Source organism: Lonchura striata, chromosome 1 (assembly GCF_050655825.1).
Source record: "Lonchura striata isolate lonStrDom1 chromosome 1, ASM5065582v1, whole genome shotgun sequence".
Taxonomy (NCBI): Eukaryota; Metazoa; Chordata; class Aves; order Passeriformes; family Estrildidae; genus Lonchura; species Lonchura striata.
The window spans coordinates 104,458,369-104,477,656 of record NC_140703.1 but is presented as its reverse complement, the minus strand read 5'-3'; the positions used below and the strand labels follow the sequence as shown (position 1 = coordinate 104,477,656).

At 36.5% G+C, this 19,288-nt stretch overlaps 1 protein-coding gene across 8 annotated transcripts in view; it reads right to left on the bottom strand.

Moving 5' to 3' along the window:
* The window catches only part of CNKSR2 (connector enhancer of kinase suppressor of Ras 2), a 206,079-nt gene that overhangs the window by 53,686 nt on the left and 133,105 nt on the right, over window positions 1–19,288 (bottom strand). For all 8 annotated transcript variants that reach the window (XM_077781642.2, XM_085559605.1, XM_077781641.2 and 5 more), the window contains 3 exons: window positions 4,994–5,042; window positions 3,904–4,076; window positions 1,731–1,804 (listed from right to left, as the gene is read on the bottom strand). In XM_077781642.2, the coding sequence (XP_077637768.2) occupies window positions 1,731–1,804; window positions 3,904–4,076; window positions 4,994–5,042 (296 nt within the window). The remainder of the gene's footprint in view (window positions 1–1,730; window positions 1,805–3,903; window positions 4,077–4,993; window positions 5,043–19,288) is intronic.

The window sequence follows — 19,288 nt, the reverse complement described above, 5'->3', positions numbered from 1 at the left end:
AATCATTTTGAGAATAACCTGAAAGTGTCTCTTAACAACAAAAAATGTAACAGTCCCCCCAAAAAAATACGGAAAACTGCAAGCATGATACATGATGAGTATCATCACCATTTTTCTGAGACATAATGGATTTTATATATATATATGTATATTGACACACACATATGTAATGTAATAAAATAATTCTCACTCTCTAATCAATTGTGCCTCAGAAAAATAGCAATGACATTCTTCATACTTTATCATGCTTGCAATTTTCAATATACGTGTCTGTGTGCATACAGATGTACACACATCTATGTTTTGGAAATCAGGCAAATGAAACTGATAACAGGAAAGTTACTGCTAGAGAAGGCAACATAACATTGAGACTAAACAGATTCCTCTAACACATGACAGCAAACAGTGTTATGCAAGTCAAAGAGATGTACAGCGACATCTGCTCAGTTTAGAAAGACATCATCAACTCACTGAAACCTAAAACTGGACTTCTTAAAACTGTTACAGCATCTCTCATCTGGATTCTTAGAAGGTTTTTTCCTTTCATCTTCCACCCAAGCTAAGAATCTTAATAACCACATTTTATGTGCTGCTATTCAATAGACATTAAATCAAGTAAAACCAAACAATTTAAGCAGGCTGCAATTCTGAAAAATGAGTTGACTTTATGCTGCTGGGCCAACAAAAAAGAAACAATGAAGCACTTTAGCCATGTGGCCCAAAGACAAAGGACAACAGGTTCAAGCCAATGTCTCCTTTTTTTTTTAAATCAGTTTTTATCTTCTACCCTTTGAGACCACCTTGAAGTGTACAGCTCATCCTAAAGAGAGATACAGATCAACTGATACAAGGTTGGTGCTTTCTGTTGAACTGTAGGTAGCACAAATCATACCGTTTTACATTTGAAAATTATGTTTTGCATGAATTTCAGCAATTCCAGCCTTTTTTAAAAAACTGAGCAAATCATTAGAAGGCAAGGCAAAAAATTTTGAACAATAATGACTCTAAAAATATCTCTGTGGGAGCATGCACCTGTCACATTGCTACACATGCTTGAATTTATCTAAATAATAAATGGGTTTGTGCAATGGCACAAATCTGGATAGCAACATAAACAGGTGAGAAGAAACGTTCTTTGAGACCTTTATGTCATATAACAAAAATACAACAAATCACTGTCATCCTCTTTTTTTTAATTCTGCCTCAGGACTGAAATAATGTCTCAGCAAACTTTAAGATTATGCTAAATAATTTGGAGTTACATTAAATATGAATGCCTGGCCATGAACTTGGGGACTTTCATATTTGGATGGTCTCCGTATTATGCTTAAAGCTGTTTATTGAGTATAAAGCACACAAAGACTCTCCAACCCTCAACAAACGAACAAAAATAACAGCAACCCCTAAAAGAAAGGAAAAAATGGAAAGTAAAACCAGGAAAATAAGGGGACAGAAGCAGCCAGGCAGCCTTCTTGCTCATAATTAATTTTGGTCTAGTCAATCACTGTGGTTCACGATGAAGTGAAAAAATAGCCTTCTTTGGGCAAGATGGCACTCCAAATAGAAAAAAATAATTTGCTCTTTTTATATGAGCTTATTCTGTGATACAACCTCATGGCAATTGCAACAAAGCCCATTATCTCCCTGTTTTAAGGGAAAACCTTGTCTTTTGTTTGCACTTCATTATTGTCTTCATTGTTGTATCATTGCATTATTTTGAGCATGCTTACTATTTCTTGCGGCATTCACTGGCTCTGTCAATTTTAAATTCAGGTAGACTGATGAATCCTTCTGCTTTTTCATCCTGCAAAGATAGTTCCAGATATTACTGTAGCTAAAGTGTAAGAAAAAAAAAAAAACCAGCATGCTGAAAACTTACAAATATTTTCACTTGCCTGCTTCTTACAAAAGGAATACTACTGTCTGCTCTGCTCTGGCAAACCCCCCACAGAAGTCACTGGGACTTCTGACGAAGTAGCAAGACAGATCCCTTGGTGAAAAATACTATTTTAGATACCTAGTTTTCTGAAACAATTTCACAGCTGAACCAACATTTGAAATTATACAAAATGACCAAATGTATTCAGTCAAATTAGTTATTGTAATTAGTTAATTTTTGGGGAAAATGGACTAATTAGTGTAGAAATGCAGCCTAGTGGAAGAAACAGAAAAAAAGCAATTTCGATGGGTGTTGTTCATCATTTATATGTATCACAGCTAAGAGGCATGATATCTCTTTAGCTACTTTCATCTCTCTACAACATTCAGAATGTATCTGACCTTCCTCCCCTCTCCTCTGAAGATTTTACAGAGTTTATTTTATCAGCTATGCAATTTCCCTTGACTTTTCACAGTTTCAAAGCATTATTTATATTAAGCTACTATTATATCAATAACACAAGACTCAGTATTTAACTGCTCATAACTTTGCATGCAAAATTAATACAAGATCATAGAAATGAAGCTGGAAAACACACAAACATATGTGAAGGAATTCCACAAATATACATCTTTTCCTAAGAGTTGAAATGGTTATTTACACTACATATGCAGTCCATATGATTATATGCCTTCCTAAAAACAAGTAAAAGGAACAAATCAGCACATAAAACTGGAGATGGAGTCATTATGTGGAAGGTACAGGGTTGTAACTGGTTCTGAATTAGCAGGTATTTTAAAATCAAAAAGACACTGTTTAGAATAATCTTGCTATTTCTTTTTTGAATGGCTGCCTAGAGAAACAGAGTTTTGGCAAGAGCAGTGTTTGCTTGTCTGTCCACCTGCCACTGAGGCACCCCCTACCAGCCTTTGACTCTACTGGTGATGACAGACACTGTGCTGAGGTCTCAGAAATAACCAAAACTCAGAAAACCTCAGGGAAGGCTGGGGTAGGGTGGGAGACAGAGGTGTTGAGAGCGCTGCCCTCCACGTGGGAAGCACGGCACAGCTCAGAGCTGCTCCTGGACCTGGGACTGACCACTGCTCTTGTAGGCATCAATTACTGCCCTGATGAAAACCTTGCAGTAGCCAAGGAAGGGAGAATGGAGAGGAGGGAGTTAGAGTTACTGATCTGAAGCTGGGATCAAGGCACAAATGGAATGAGTCTGAGAAAACAGGCTTCAAGAGCTCTGGCCATGGAACAACTTGCTTTCTCTTTACTCAGGGGAAGAAAAGTTGGGGATTACTTTGAAAAAGTTATGTACAAATGCTTGCTGTGATTAAAAGAACAAGTCCAGGACAGAGCGCATACAGATGTTAACAATGGTTTTACCTCAGCAAATTTACTAATGAGTCTAATAGGATTAAAAATCAAGGAATCATAACACTGGCAAAAAGCTTTGCAGCTTAAGTTGATATAATAAATGTGTACCAATGCAGAAAATGTTGCATAATCAAAGCTGTACACAATTCAGCTGGGATGCTCCTGTGTTTTAAGTTCAGCATTTATGAGCACTGAAATCATATCAAAAGCTACAAAGAAGAAACAACAGAACAGAACTGAGAAAAGAGAACTATCTTCCTTAATTGCCTAGCAGAGATAAACAAGGAACACCAGGCAGCACAACATTAAAGTTTACACTTCCATGACTAAGCTTGAATGACAGGATTAAAGTAATTACCTTTTCACTTTCAAGGGTTTGAGGATAAATTTATTCTGAACTGGTGTCATGAGGACACAGAAAACACTGTTATTTCTCCATGTAGTAAAAGGTGAATTGAAAGGAACAAGTATTTCAAAACCTTCATGGTAAGTTTTCAAACTGTTAATATTAATTTCAGCATGATTATTTGGATGAATAAAGTTATTAACATACATAAGCACTGAAAGCATTGTTTTCACACTAAATCCTGACTACAGAACTACAGAAAGTATTTCTTAAGACTATGAGTACAGATGTTTACCTCTTCATTGATATACCAATATAGAGATGTGTCCTTCAAGACAAACCAGTACTTCTTCCATTTTTGGGAGAAATAACTCTTGGCATCTTTCTTTTTCCAAAGCCAGCCTTCACAGTCCCCTCGACCAAGATCTTTACATGAGATCCGTCTTTTGCTTTTACCAGGAATAGGAGCTGAAAATGACAACAAGGTGATGTGAAAGCATTTGATTTGTCCACTAAATCAACAAAACACCTACATAGTCCCCTATATAGTCAGAAAGCACTATATATCTGTTTGAGAAAATTAATTAAAAATTTCAACCTCAAATTGCCATGAAAAATTATTACAAGCATTCTATTTTGACCACAAAACTTATGCACACCACCATAATTTAAAGGCCAAAGCAAATCAAACCAAACCATGTTCAGCACCTCAGAGCTCATATCCTATGGATAAGACAAAAAAAAAAAAAAAAAAAAAAAAAGAAAAAAAAAGAAAAAAAAGAAAAAAGCAACACAGAAAGAGAAGAAAGAGAAGACAGAAGACACTATAGAGAAGAGAAAGGCAAGATATTTAAAAATAAGAAAAATGCTTATTTGTAATTGTCAACACATTTCCCATAAGAATAAAGCGCACAACATATAAATTCATGTACTTCCCACTTGGTTATCAAACACAACTATTTAAGTACTTCACAGGTGTTCACAAACCTCTCTTTGCAGCTCTTTTTGAAACTAAACAGTTCCTAAGGCCTTTGTACTTTAAAATCAAAGGAGGAAAATTTACTATGATATAAATTACCTGAGTGCGTAGGTAATGAGCAAGTGCTGCAGTGAGGCATTACCTGAACACAGCTGGAAAAACCAACCCTGGCCCCAAAGAGGCTAGAGTCTAAGTATTCAAAAAAGAAGATAAAAGCAGATACATGAAGGTAGAGGAACATTAGGAAACTATGAGACATCAGAAATGGACTAATACATTCTCAACATGATCAACTGAACTGAGCATTTTATTGGAGCTAGTAAGTTACAGTTCCTCCCATACTGCAATGCAATTAATCTTGGTAATTCCCTTCCTACCCATATATGGAAACAAATTTATTTTTTACCTTTGTTCTTCTTTTTACTTTTCTGCTGTAGAGAAGACTGCTGAAATGTCTACAAGAAAATCAAAATGGAAGAAGTTAAAATACAATGTTCATATTCAACCACATACCTATAATAAAAGAAATATTATGTTAAGGCCTAAGAAAAAAGGTGATTTTAGTTCACCTGTTCATAAGGTTGTAAAGCAAAAGCACACTTTAAAACACCTCAAAACACATCAAACCAACTGTAGTTTCTGTGCAAAATAGTCACTCTCATCTTTTCTGTTAATAAAGAAGGAATATTGCTCTTTGTTTACTACAATAATGAAGCTACACTGCCCATGTATTTCTAATGTAGGCACTAAATAAAGTATTCTTGACATCTATACATAAATAAGCAAAATAACACACTGCCTAATGCAGGTGTGGAAGTATTCATACAACAGTCATCAGACAATTTTCTCAGATCCAGGCCTAGTATTCTGAAAGACATCAGTAAATTCTGCTTAATCACAACTGGGAAAAAGTCTCCCAAGTAAAAAGACTGAACTAGAACTTTATTTTTTCACCAGGTTTTTAAGTGGAAGTATTTCCCTTCAGCTGATTCACTCCCAGAAACTAACCCACTCCCTTGACAATGAGACAGGATGGAAATTGCTCCTTTATTTAAGACCTTAGCTTATTAATAAAATCAGTAAGTATTAATGCATTTTATAACCATTTCTGTTTAAAAACTATGACTCAGATAAGCACAATTCCCAGTGAACTAAAAAAAAAATCTGTAATGAATCAGCCAAAATTTAAAGACGTGATTTGACTTGTTTTGAACTTTAGTTTTCTAGAAAGGCAGACAAATGTTATCAGTGTTAAAACTACAAAAAGGCTACATTAGAGTGTCTGCTTATTAAAACTTCCTATTTCAGCTTGCCAGGAATCAATACAGAAATCAATACTTTTGTGCCACCTGGTAAAAATAAATCAAAGCAAAAGCACTGACAGCTCTGCAATTCCAAATCCTGGTCCTAGTAGTAAGACAAACCCTCGTCCTAGTTTACAAGACTAGGTTCAATTCAAAGAGCAGCTTTGGCTTTGCACATGGCACTCAGTGCTATGGCTTAATTGACATGATATTTGGTTAAATGTTGGAGTCAATGATCATTGAGTTCTTTTCTAACTTCAATGACTGTTGAAATTTTCTCCTCCCTGCTTCCCACACCCCTGAGCTCATGTGCAGCAGATTCAGCTTCAAAGGGATCTCTTGCCTCACCGCTGAGAGATTTTTGTGCAGCAAAAACTAACATGCCTATTGGGAAAAATTATTAGCAAGACAATAATTAAGTGTAATTAAAAAATTTAACTGACTTACTAGATGTGCTAATTCCTTGGAGACCATATCTGGGTTTACTCCACTACATTGCTACCTCAGTGGGTCAGAGTAGGCCTCCACTGGGAGGTAAAGAAAGGATCCCATTCATTTTCATTTCCTGGCTCTTGTCCTTTTTCTTCTGCTACTGGTACCAATTAAATCAGCACCAGCTCTCAACAAACCATGACAGCAACACCCATCCCACTTACATCACACGAAATATTTCAACCTGCGAAGGACTAGAAGAGATCTTAATGACCCAGGAATAACAGAGTGGCTGAGCAGAATTGTGTAACTCCCTCTGAAAATCTTACTTAATTCAAAGTGGATGAAAAAATACACACACATACAAATCCAAAACTTTAGCCCTTCTCAGTTCACAACTCAGACAATTTCATTCTGCTGTTTGACTTCTCTGCACTATTATTTTCACAGTGTCGAAACAGAAAATCTCTGCTCCATTTTCTCACAAGTAATTCTGAGAGCAGGTGAGAACATATGAAAAGCCTTCTCTTTAGATGTTTTGTCTGTAAATTGAACTTGCAAACCTCAGTTCACACCTTTTTACTTCTGAGTCAGTTTTTGGGAAGAAAGGGTAATGAAAGGGTATCAGTTTTTAACAGGAAGAAAGCATATAATTTACATGTCTAACCATTTTCCCATACATTATGTTATATTGCAAAATAGAAAGGTTTTATTAAATTCAGCTATTATTCTAAATTAGCTCATTGAATTAAATCATAATTAAGGGCAAATTCTACAAGTGAGAGAAGTTCCTGGGAACTATTTAAACTGCAGTGAGTTTAACTAACACTTCAGATTATTTTACATAGACTTCAGGCTTCAAGTTAGTTGACCCTTTGCAAAAAACAGCACTATCTTTTTACTTAAGAAAATGTATATGTAATATAAAATATGTAATTAGAGAACAACAACAACAAAAACAAAAGAGTGAGGATGAAATCTAAAAATGCTTTACAACACTTCTTTTGTTGCTTTTTTAGGAACTCACTGAACACAATCTACAGCCTCTGCAGTTGGAAGATAATGCTTAGAGCCGTTTTCTCAGCAGTTTCAGGAGATCATGTCCTTCCTCCTGATCAGAGCAAGGCTTGCTTTGAAGCCAATACTGGATCCTGTTCTGAGTCATATCTAGCCTAGATAAACTATCTCCAAAGAGCTTCTTTAAGCAACTGTTGGCCACCATAATGTTTCCCCTTTTGCAGCTTAGTTCTGTGATGTGGCAAATATGGAAATAATGTAACTACTACTTCTGAATTCCATGAACCCTAAATCCATGGATTTACACCAAAGCAAGAAATTTAGTTGTATTAATACAAACTCGCTGTAACACAGTGTTTAATCACTCGCCCACAAAGCCAGATTCAATGTATGTTCACTGCATTTTGATTCTGATACACCTTGAGCTTTGAGTAACTGCTTTCATAAATATCTTTTCCCAGTTTCCAAGAATCCATCTCTTCTACTAATTCTGAGGGCAAGCATGAAATGAAATAGAAAACAGCATTCCATATTAAAGAAAGTAGTTATTAACTCAAAATAATGAGTAAAATTGAAACAGTACAGACACTAAAAAGATGAAATAGATGAGTACCTTAAGACAAGTGGAAATTGGCACTCCTGAAGAAAATTTCAAACTGTTTAATAATATTCTGAATTATATGCTTTCTAGTCTCCAAAATACAACTAGAATAACTTTTCATTACCCAAAAGCAAGGTGTCAATTGATGTTTAACATACATCAAAACCCCTCTGAATACACTGAGACTCAGTGTGTTTTTTAGACACAATGATTTTCTCCTGTAATGTGTGATCTTTGAGCTTTCTCTGTTTAATAATACATCTAGATTATCGACAAGTGCAGCTCTGAGGAGAATATAAAAGAAACATTTAACATATATATAAAGTCTGCCTTTCCTATTAGCAGCCTCAAAGAACAAGTATTTTAAGAGCCCATTTATTAAAGGGTTTTTTCTGTTTCTGGTTTGGTGTTTAAGTTTTTGTGGGGTTTTTGGGTGAAGTTTTTTGTTTGGTTTTTGTCTGTTTGGTTTTTCTTACAAATGTTCTAGCATGCCTCTAGCCCTACCTAGCTGCAAATTCCAATACCCAATGGAGATTTAATTGGGCAGGGAAGAGCCTTATCAGTCCCTCTCTTCCTGCAAGTGTTCATTACCAAACTTGCTGTGTGGGTTGCATTTACTCTAACAGTCTTCAAAGCTGCAAATTCCAATACCCAATGGAGATTTAATTGGGCAGGGAAGAGCCTTATCAGTCCCTCTCTTCCTGCAAGTTCATTACCAAACTTGCTGTGTGGGTTGCATTTACTCTAACAGTCTTCAAAATGATTGACAGAGTTCCAAAAGGCCAGCAGACTGCACACCTGTAAAGAGCAACCTGCCCCAGGGCAAGCCCTTTACACAGCAATGCAGCTGCATTGTAAAAAACTTGCAGGTGTAGGCTCATACTAACCAAAGAGATCACCACTGGCCTGTAATTGTACTTGCTCTTTAGCAAGAAAATAATCCTGTACAGGTGGTCTAATCAATACTATCTGTGTGCACACAATCACACATCAGCATCTTTGTAACACAACATTTTCAAGAAATGAGACTATCATGTTTCTGTCTCATTCTCAGAGATATTCAGGTTTCTCTTCTGGGAGAAAGTATTTATTATTGGTTAGTCCTGTGACTGCTCTGTATTTGCTCAGAAGGGAAACAAGATTGAAAGTTAGTCACTAATGTTCAGAGGCCTGAAAATTTATTTGATATTTGTTTATTTTGTAGTAATTTCATAGCTCTCTATTTGGAAAAAATGTATTTAAATGAAAGTGTGTAATTATTTAAGTTTCAATGAATTTGTTTTATGCCAAATAGGAAACTTAATAAACTGATCTTTCAATACTAATATTAAGTTGGAGTGAAACTGCTATCAGAAGAGGAGAATGTTTGCTAAAACTGTTATGATGATTAGAAAACTTATAGTCCAGTTGATAGCTCAAATAAAAGTAGAAAAAAAGCAGACTGGTTATCAAAATGATAAATTTGAGAAGATAAGTTATTTTGACAAACTTCAAGAGTCTGAGGAAGGGGTCTAAAGATTTGAGGTTAAGCTGCTCCTAATATCTAATATAAATTAGATAGGTGTGATCAACAGAATGTTACATCCACGTCCAAAAAATAAACATATTCTGATAGTTATATAAACTTCTTCATGGTTACACAATTTGTACCAAAAAAAGACCACAACTGAAGATTCTCTGAAGAATGACCATAGCAACAAGTACCTTATTGGACAGCACCTAAAATTCTCATTCAAGGGTTTTTTTGTTTCTCCACTATTCTTCAGAGATTTTTCACTCAATCATTTTAAAAAAGCTGGAAGAGAGAACCAAGTAATGGAAAAAAAAATATCCAATCCTTCTACCCAAATCTGAGCTCAGTCTGATTGGAATGAAAAATGGTACATATCTTTATAGCTTTATTTAGAGCTTGGGTCAAATCCAATATTTCTCAAGGTGTAAGTTTAGACACTAAGGAACTGTTTACAGGCAGGCACTTCCCCTCTGTCACTGTAAAATAGCTTTCTCTAGTTTCAGCAGGGTAGCTTGTAACACATCTGATTACTGGAACTTTCTGCTGCAGTTGGAAAAGCCAGTGTCTAGGAAAAAATGAAAGCTGGTTCTGCCAATCGTATCATTGATCTCCCACTTTGAGAGATTGTTCTCAATGCTTTGAGAACATTGTCAATGTTCTATTTGCATTTTGATATACCACATACACATTTCTCTTCATTTGGTGTGTTGAGATCCAAAATTTCAGAGCTAAAAGGGGGAAAATGCAAACCTATTTAGGTACAATGCCACACTTCTCATCGGTATTAACGTCTCATGCTTAAGGATACTCACAACACAGGATTTTGCCAAAATCTTTTTTGTTTACCATCTTGTTTAGTCTCCATTAAGACCCTCTAGCAGACAGTTCTAATTATTTTAATGAATATTTGTGGAAAATAAAGTTTTCAATGACTGTGTTAGAAAGACATGATGAAGGAAGACCTCTGTCAGATTAGAAAGTTTGAAACCTCCTGCAATGAGCAGCAAATATCCATTCTTGCATTTTGTTAATGACCACAAGGAGAAAGATATGGTATGTATGTGCCTTAAGAGTCTTTTACTGCAAAAAAAAAGGTAGGCTGAGATCATGAAGCTGCCAACTTTTTATGTGCCTCTGAGGTGAGCAATGGCTATATGAGCTGTGTAGAATGGTCCCCTTATCATATAGTCTATAAGGGTTGATAATATAAAAGATGTGTATTTTCATACAATTGCTCCTATGTCTGCTTATCCAAGAAGACTAGGCTAAGGGCAGAACTACGATTGTCTGAAATGTGATAGCAAGCACAGCTTTTCTGCTCAGGGATTCTTATTCATTCTCCCATTTCTAAATGTTTTCTTATCATTTGGTGGGGGGAGGGGCTCTGTTGCAAATATTACAGTCTCTGGATACAACTCAGGAGATGCAGAAGCTAGTAAAAATATTTTGAACAAAAATAAAATTATGCAAAAATATGCAAAAAATATGAAAAAATTATGCAAAAATGCAAAAATAAAATTATGTTTTAAATTTTCAGGCTATTTGGAAAAATAATATACAGTGGTGCTGCTTTCCACCACCAGGAAAGACTTTCCTTCTTAGTCATTAAGCCACAGGTCTCTTTAACTGAAATACCAAAGCCATAAAACTCCTGGACAACATTAAATGAGAGTTCTCATATTCCCCCAGTCTTTTTGACTGACATAACAAGACTGTAGCGGTGTCACAGCTGCCTGAAGCAAATGAGAATAAAAAGTTAAACTAAACAAGTGTTGCTCATTAGAATAATTTATTCTTTGATCATTCTTCTGCTCTACATCTGCTTTAAAACATGCAATTTTGGTACCTCCCACACTACTTTCTATTGACAGTGAGAAATCTAGGAGGGAAAGGGAGGATTCAAAAACTGTATGTATCCTTTAATGGCCAAAGTCCAAGATGCATCAGTTGCTCTATCACTGTGTGTTTCAAGTGCACCAATTTAAGAAGGAAAATAGAAACTAAACTACCACCTGTTACAGAACAGTATTTAACCCTTCATTTGGATTTTTACTCCCCAACAGTTCACAGTTTAACCTCTTACTGAGGAGAATGGACCAGTCAGAAAAAACACAAAACAACTGAGGTGGGAAATTAGCCCTGGAGATCATTTCATCCAGCCTTCTTGCTCAAAGCACAAAAGGCTGTGGCCAGATATGTTTTTAGTATCTCCAAGATGGAGACTCCACAAACTCCACAGACAACCTGCTCCAGTTAAGCCATCTTCACAGTAAAAGTACCTTTTTCTTATGTTTATATGGAATTTCCTGTATTTCAATTTTTGACCATTGCCTTTTTGTCCTTTCACAGTGTGTCTGAGACAAGTCACCCCAAAGACCTCGTGGATACTTGTGCCCTGCTGCTATGCCCCTCCACTAGACACCACACTTTGCAATTTCCTTCAGGAAAAATCCTGTTTTGCTTAGAAAATGTCTGTGTTATTCATAGGGAAGGTAGATTTTCCTTGTATGCTTATTTAAACATTAAAACTAGCAAGACTAAAGATAGCAAGACAATCCAAGCAGATTTAAGAAACTTATTATTGATCTCTTATTGGATTAGAGAGGTGGTCTGTGGCACAACATGGAGCCAATCTTGGACCTTCTCAGAAGAAAACAAACTGCTATAAAACACAAGTCACCCCTGGGGCGTTAACAGCATCTTCCACCAAGCCCATGGTCTTTGCAAAGGAAAAATCATTAGCCTAGAGTAAAAGTCCCATGTCCCCTTACAACACCTTGGTGCATGCTTATGGTGACAAACACACCTCCTCCTGCAGGAGGAGTGAGCAACACTTCTGACTGTACCCCTCAGCATGATCTCTTTCATACTCTTTCTGATTGTGTGACAGGAAAAAGTGCAGAGGATGTAGGATGGTCTGAGAAAACAGATTTCTGCTTTAAGGAAGATACACTATTGCAAGTTATTCTCTGTTAGCACTTGGACATAATATGCTTCGGGGAAAGAAACAGAAAACTCCTTCTGGATTTCAACAGAGGGAAAGTTTTCAGGAGGAAAAGAAGGAAAGAGTTTCTGTACATCAGGAATTACACATTCTATTAAAATTCATACCAACCACTTCTATTGCCCTTATGAATTAAGGCAGAAAAAGAACAGCTCATTGCAGGATAAAAGTCTCATTACTTGCTGGAATTCAGTAAAATTTCCTCTAAGCATAAGATGAAGCAGGCATTTGCAGAAGGTGGGGAAAGATAACATTAGTTTTTTTTTTTAATTCTGAGCTGGCCGTGGTGAACTTATGGGCACAAACCAGCTTAAAAAAGTTTTATACATCATTCTAAAGCCAGAATTCTGTAGTGTTGGAAATGCTATCTACTTGGGTTAATCTGAAAGCAAAGGGATATACTTGAGAAGTGGACAAAAGCAGTTATTGCTTTATGAAAAATACCAGGTTGCTTTTTCCTCCACAGCACAGTAGCAGAGATGGATTGGCTGACTCAGGGATCAGGCGCTAAGCAACAAGCACTTCTCTCCAGCAAAACAGAAACACCCGATAAAACAGCTTCAGTTCAGGAGCTGCAGTGCTGCAAAGAGCCACTTTCCTCCCAGGTGGAACCATACAATCTCCCAGATTGTGTGTTAGCAGCAGGCTCAAGGGACCACCACTGTGTAAGTGGGGCAGAGGAATGGGGCAGAGACTCCTGTGGAGTCAAAACCACTACTTGGAAAAAATCCCTTGTTCAGAAACAATGGAGCTCTTTGTCAAAGCATTTTGATAAAATGGCACTCTGAAACAGGCATATGTGCACCATTAAATTCAAATAACATTTCCACCACTCAGTACAAGTTTTTTAGAATGCCAAATTGCATGACTCATGCCAGCCATTGTCCTTGGTTAAACGCTTCCATAGTCCTGGTATCCCCCTTGTGCAGAAAGGAGAACAGAGAAGAACCAGTGGAGAAGGCAGGCCCCGGATCGAAGTTCCCCTGGATGTGACAATCCCCAGCATATTGCAGTGGTAACTCAGGCTGAGTCCCCTCTGTGCAATACCTGATATAAGCTTCTCTGCCACAGTGTGCTGAACTTCATCTCTTCTTTATCAAAGTGGAATAACCAAGAGCCTAAATCACTTATTTGACATTAATAAAATATAAAACTGTGTTACTGTGATTGTACCAGCTACAGGGAATGTAGGTAACTGATGTACAAACAAATAATACCTGCAAAGGCAATGGCTCTCTATCAGGTAATAAAAGCAGGATACAATCAGGAACGATTCTATGAAATAGATAACAGAAAAAAATACAGAATAGGGATGTGAAAGGAAATTAGGAAATGTTCTGAGCCGAGAGATTTATTAGTGTATAGATCTACATCTCTGGACCATATAAAATTAAATTTTCTGACAATTCTATACTATGCTAGACTGGCAGAGCTGGACTAGATTACCTTTACAGTAACTCTCTCATTTTTAAAAATTTCCCAGCGTTGTCATGGAAAGAAATTACGACATGCTAATTTTCCCCCTTATGGTCACAATGTAAAAGAAGGTAATAGAGAAAGTTTAAACAAAAATTTTCCACAAAAGACCCCCACTGTGCTTCATGATGCCCATAAACCAATCTTACCTCATCTCTAGGGGATTTTGCTTTGCAGCAATAATTAACTTTGGATTTCAGTTACGATCAGAAAGTATATAGAATTAGATGTAAAATCCCCCATATTCAATACCTTCAAATTTCATTTGGACAACCACTTCCCCAATAAGAGCAAATTAATGGTATTAACTATTTCTTTCAAAATGAAACAATGCAGATGTGAAAATATTCTCTAATCTGTGACAGGAATAATATACCTCAAGAACAATGCAGACATTATTCCATATAATTAAAAGAATTTAGCACTCCCTCCCAAGGAGACTAAGTATTACTGTTTCACAACACATGCTTAAACAGAACTCAAATATAAAAGCTGCATATGCACATCTACTCTCTTCAGTCTTGAGTTCAAAGGACTGAGAGTCTAGAACTGGGAAAACAGATGTGAGATAACTGAGGCACATTCCCAAGATGATTTTAGCTAAGCAGCAATGAAACAACAGAAACTATCCCTTAAATTTGAGCAAGTTGCTATACTCTCAGCTATTGCCAAAACACCTGTTTTGCTGTCATCTCCAACTTTTCTGCCATGGGGCAGACAAGCAGTGCTGCAGGTTGGCCAGGAGTTCATTCGGTCTCCATCTCAGGGGTGCTCAACACCCAGCTGGCAAAACCCTGAGAAGCCTTGTCTTACCTCAGAGCTTGCCTTGCTTTGAGCCAAAGAACCTCTTGAGGTTGCTCCCAGACCAAATTATCCTATCATCCTATGCAATTTATGCTGGTTTCTGAGGCATTTGGGTTTTGTTTTTTTTTTTTTTTTTTTTGCAGCAAATTCATTAGATTACTTTCTCTTGCTGACATCTTTGCTCCCCTCTGCCCAACATTTTACTTGGAATTAGGACAACTGGCTACCCATTCAACCAGTTTATCACCTTTATCATTAGTAACAGGTCCCATCATTAGTAACAGGTAATTCATACCCTATTTGAATGTGTAATTTGATACAGATCTGAATAGGATTACATGAAAGAGATTAACTGTAATAGCAGAGGACTAGACCTGGAGGCCCTTCTATTCCTCTCTGTTGCTTGCACTAGTCTAAAAATAATATAAAGCCATCTTCCATTAGCAAGGAATTTATATGCTGTTTCTCTCTTGCTTTTTCTCTCAGAAATATAGATTTATTTTGAACCATATTTTTACCAAACTCAGAGGGAATAGCAAAAATTACCCTTGACCACAACAATTTAATGGCTATGCCAATCATATTCCAACTGTCACAAGAAAGGCATATTTTGTTTATTGGTTAACTGTTTCACTGTATTATTTGTTTTATATGCTACACAGTTCACTTATGACCTAGATGACATTTCTATACAGATTTTAACAACATGAATACCATTTTTATCACTTATTTTGTGTCCGTTACATTTGTGAAGTGCTGCATTCAATTAAAAGGAAACATACAATATTGTTTAGATGGTTTCTTTTGGGCATGTAGAAGCTGGCCAAGTCCTGGAACCACTATTCCAACTTGAGAATGTGAGTGAAACATGCTGCTCTCCTGTCTGAATCAAACATACAAACCCACAAGTATCCAACTGAAAGAAACCCCACATGTGCCCATGGGTAGGCATTCAAAGCTGCCCATGGCCAATGTGGCTGTGGGACATGATGGTGTTACCCACGGCCTCATGAAGGCAATAGGTAAAAATTTCCTATTATGTTTCTTTCCCTTTTCCTTCTGTTCCCTTAATTTCTTCAGCATTGTTCTTTCTACATGTCTCTCAGAGCAAATCTATACCTGAACCACAAATTAGGCTGATGAGAAATGGATAGAAGCTCATGATGTCTTCATAGCACAACTAAATTTGCTTCTCTGCATTGCATTATATGAAACATTTTACTAGCACTTTTGCCTTTGAATAGACTTTGAGGCTTTTAAAGTAACTTCAAATCAGATTATTCTATAACTTCATAAGCCTTTTCAGCTCAGTTTCTACTGCAATGCAGAGATTCCTTCCATTTCCAGACATGTGGACCTGGTTACCATCACAGCCTTATTTCCTCATTACATGCTCACTGATGGAAAAGGCAGCAAGGAGCTGAAGTCCTAGAACAAGACAAACAATCCCCTAAGGCTATAAAAACAAAGCTGGGATGTGACCAGTATAACCCAGGGTAGAAAGATGTAAATATGTTAAATGCTCCAGTACCTCCAGAGAGGATATCCAGGTGTTTTTAGCTTTTACCAGCCAAGCTCTGCTGGAGCTTCATGAACATGAAGTACTTGAGGAGAAACTCGGGCACCACAGCAGCTCAGAGTGTTGGACTCTCCTGCTGAGGTGCCCAGGAGCTTCCTGGCAGTCCAGGCTGAGACAGCTGTCTTTGAAACATGTAGACATCATCAGAAATTACAGTTTTTTCACTTGTGAAATTTTAACAGTGTATGTACCTCTTTTGGTAAAGACTTGTATTTTCCTGCCTTTACAGTAAAAGCTAGAGTGTGCACAATTATATTTAGACTGTAAAGGGCTAACCTGCAACAAAGCAGTGAAGAAATTATTTTAAAGATAATTTCTTACTGCGCTAATTAGAGACTGAAATTTTTCACAACTATTTCTAAAACAGTTTATTATGTTTATTTAATTTCTGGACAGTTACTTGAAATCCAGTGCACTTTCTTAGCTGGGAATATAAAAATGCCAATGGTTTTTAACTGGAACACAACTATAATTTTTTTGTATTACATAATTCTTACATTTCCAAAAAAGAGTTTAAGATTTCCTTTGCATATAATTAAAACACATAAATCTGTAATCTATCTGCCAGTTTCAATATTATTTTAATACATATATTTAAATGAAGATGAAAACCACAGAAAATTTTAATAATTAACAAATGTATGGAGATTCTATTGGAAAATATTTTTAACTATGCACTTAGATTAAACCCTTTGATAACAACTGCTAGATTTTTATTCTATAACAATTACATGTCTAACTATAGACTATTGTGAAAATAGGGAGGAGAAAAAGAAAACGGGAACCTTGTTATTTAGTCCAACTTGCCATAGTTGGACTCTAGACATTTTTAAGAAGAAAATTTTTAAGAAAAAAACACCAACTCCATCTGTTGTTAACAGTGCAATGACATTCAAAATTTCAGACACCTACCTAAAATCTGTGCAACTGATTTTTAATTTGTTCTCTACAAATTTTTTGTTTATTTACAAATATCCATTACAAAAAAATTAACTGAACAGAATTTCTTTAAATACTGTGATATTTACAATTATAGGAAACTGCTAGTTTTTCAGTGGGGTAGTTTTGTTAGGGCTTTTTTTATAGCAAATCATTCCGCACCATTAAACGTTTTTTAGATGCCATTTTTATAAAGAAGACTTTTGCAATATGTTGATGGGTATTTTGCGCATAAGTTTATTAGGAAACTGTATGTACATGTTCTGCACTTTTTAAAATGCTAGTTATTGGGTACTACGATTAAAGGTTTTATAAATACATGCACATTTGATTCAAGAATTTTCACCAAAACTATGTAGTTGAAGTATCTTTACTTTTTACTTCCTTTCAGCCTTTCTGCAGAGAGGAACAGGAGAAGTAAGGGAAAATCAACCACTTAAGTAGAGTTAGACCTGAAGTTTTCAAAATCATGAGTTTTTTGGTGAATTCTTCTCTGTATTAACAGCACCTAAATATATGCATTTTGAATTCAACTGTTATAAAGCATTTTCCTGTATTTTTTCTGGAAGGGTCTGTAGGAGGCAAGAAACACCCGGAAATACGCATGATTTAAGCAGCAGTTATTTTGGCTAAAAGTTACTGTCTCCTTTCCAATTTATATTATTAGGTAAAGACCAACTTTTGCAATAGGTCCCTAACCAAATCGTCACTTGAGGTATTCTCAACGAGATCACTGCTGCAGCCAGCTGAGCCTTGCCTGGCCAGGTGATGCTGCCCCAGCAGCTCTGCAGAGAGAACCAAGGAGGAGCTGACCTGGCACAGGTCCTTGGGAGGACTGGAGGGAGCAACAGCTCAGCCCGAGCCCTGCTCACACCCTGGTCCTTGCTGCCTCACTGGCGGAGGAGGAAGGAGACTGCCTGGCTCTCTGTGGGTGCTCTTGCAGCAAATATTGCCCTTAATTACGTGATTAAGAGTCACCAGGCTGCATTTCAACCACATGGATGGTTAGACATTGCTAAAGTGGAAAAAAAGAAGAATTTTGCCAAACTTGCACCAGCTTAATTCAATTTGCGGCACAACTCCAGCTGATAGCTTTTATTTTATTTCTCCCTTATTAAAACTAGAACTGGAACATTAATGATAGTGCATGTGTACATATCTACACATGTAAATTTAGCGAAATCCCAGTGGTACAAAACCTAGATTTATCCCCTCAACTGTTCCAGATGTATGAACTTCAAGTGGCACATTTTGCTATTAAACTTCCCTTATTTTCAAATGCAAATAAAATAATTAAGAAAACTCCACTATTAATTAAACAATTTAAAATAGTCTGGTGATCACAGCACAGTGAGAAGCTGTTATTTTTCTGTCACTTTTCCTACAACAAGCGAGCCACTCTGTATTGCTAAGAAGACATGAACAAGTGAGCACACATGCACTGGAAAAGGCAGAGGAATAATGGGAGGCAGGAAGGGAGAAGAAACAAGGTCAATAATAAAGTTTATCTGTGTAGGTTACAACCTATTGTATATAGCAGGGAGTTATGCAAGGAAAAGCAATCTTGGTTACTATCACAAAAAATAGCCTGTAAGCTTTTCTTCACATTGCAATGCTGCTTCTAGGCTAAGAGAAAGTTGTTTTGATCCAGTTACAAAGTTATTATTATTAAGTTATTATTAACTGATTATTATTAACCTGACATTGAACTTCTTTTGATCCATTACTCTATCTCCCTCCTAAATAACACATTATTTTCCTTCAATAAAAACAAAGCACAACACACCAAGAAAATTCCTTTACAGAAAACATAATGGACTTGAGAAACTACAATATGGCAGAGTTTTCATCTCTTGTGCCCCAAAAGTTCAAGACAAAATGCACTGTTTTCTACCTACAGAAATAAATCACATTGAACATCTGCTTGCACATCAGATTAGCAACAGCTCAAACAGTTTGCCTCAGCTTAATAAAAATATTAACACTCTGTGTTGGTTTCTTTTACAATACTGAGGAAGAAAAATAAAATGCA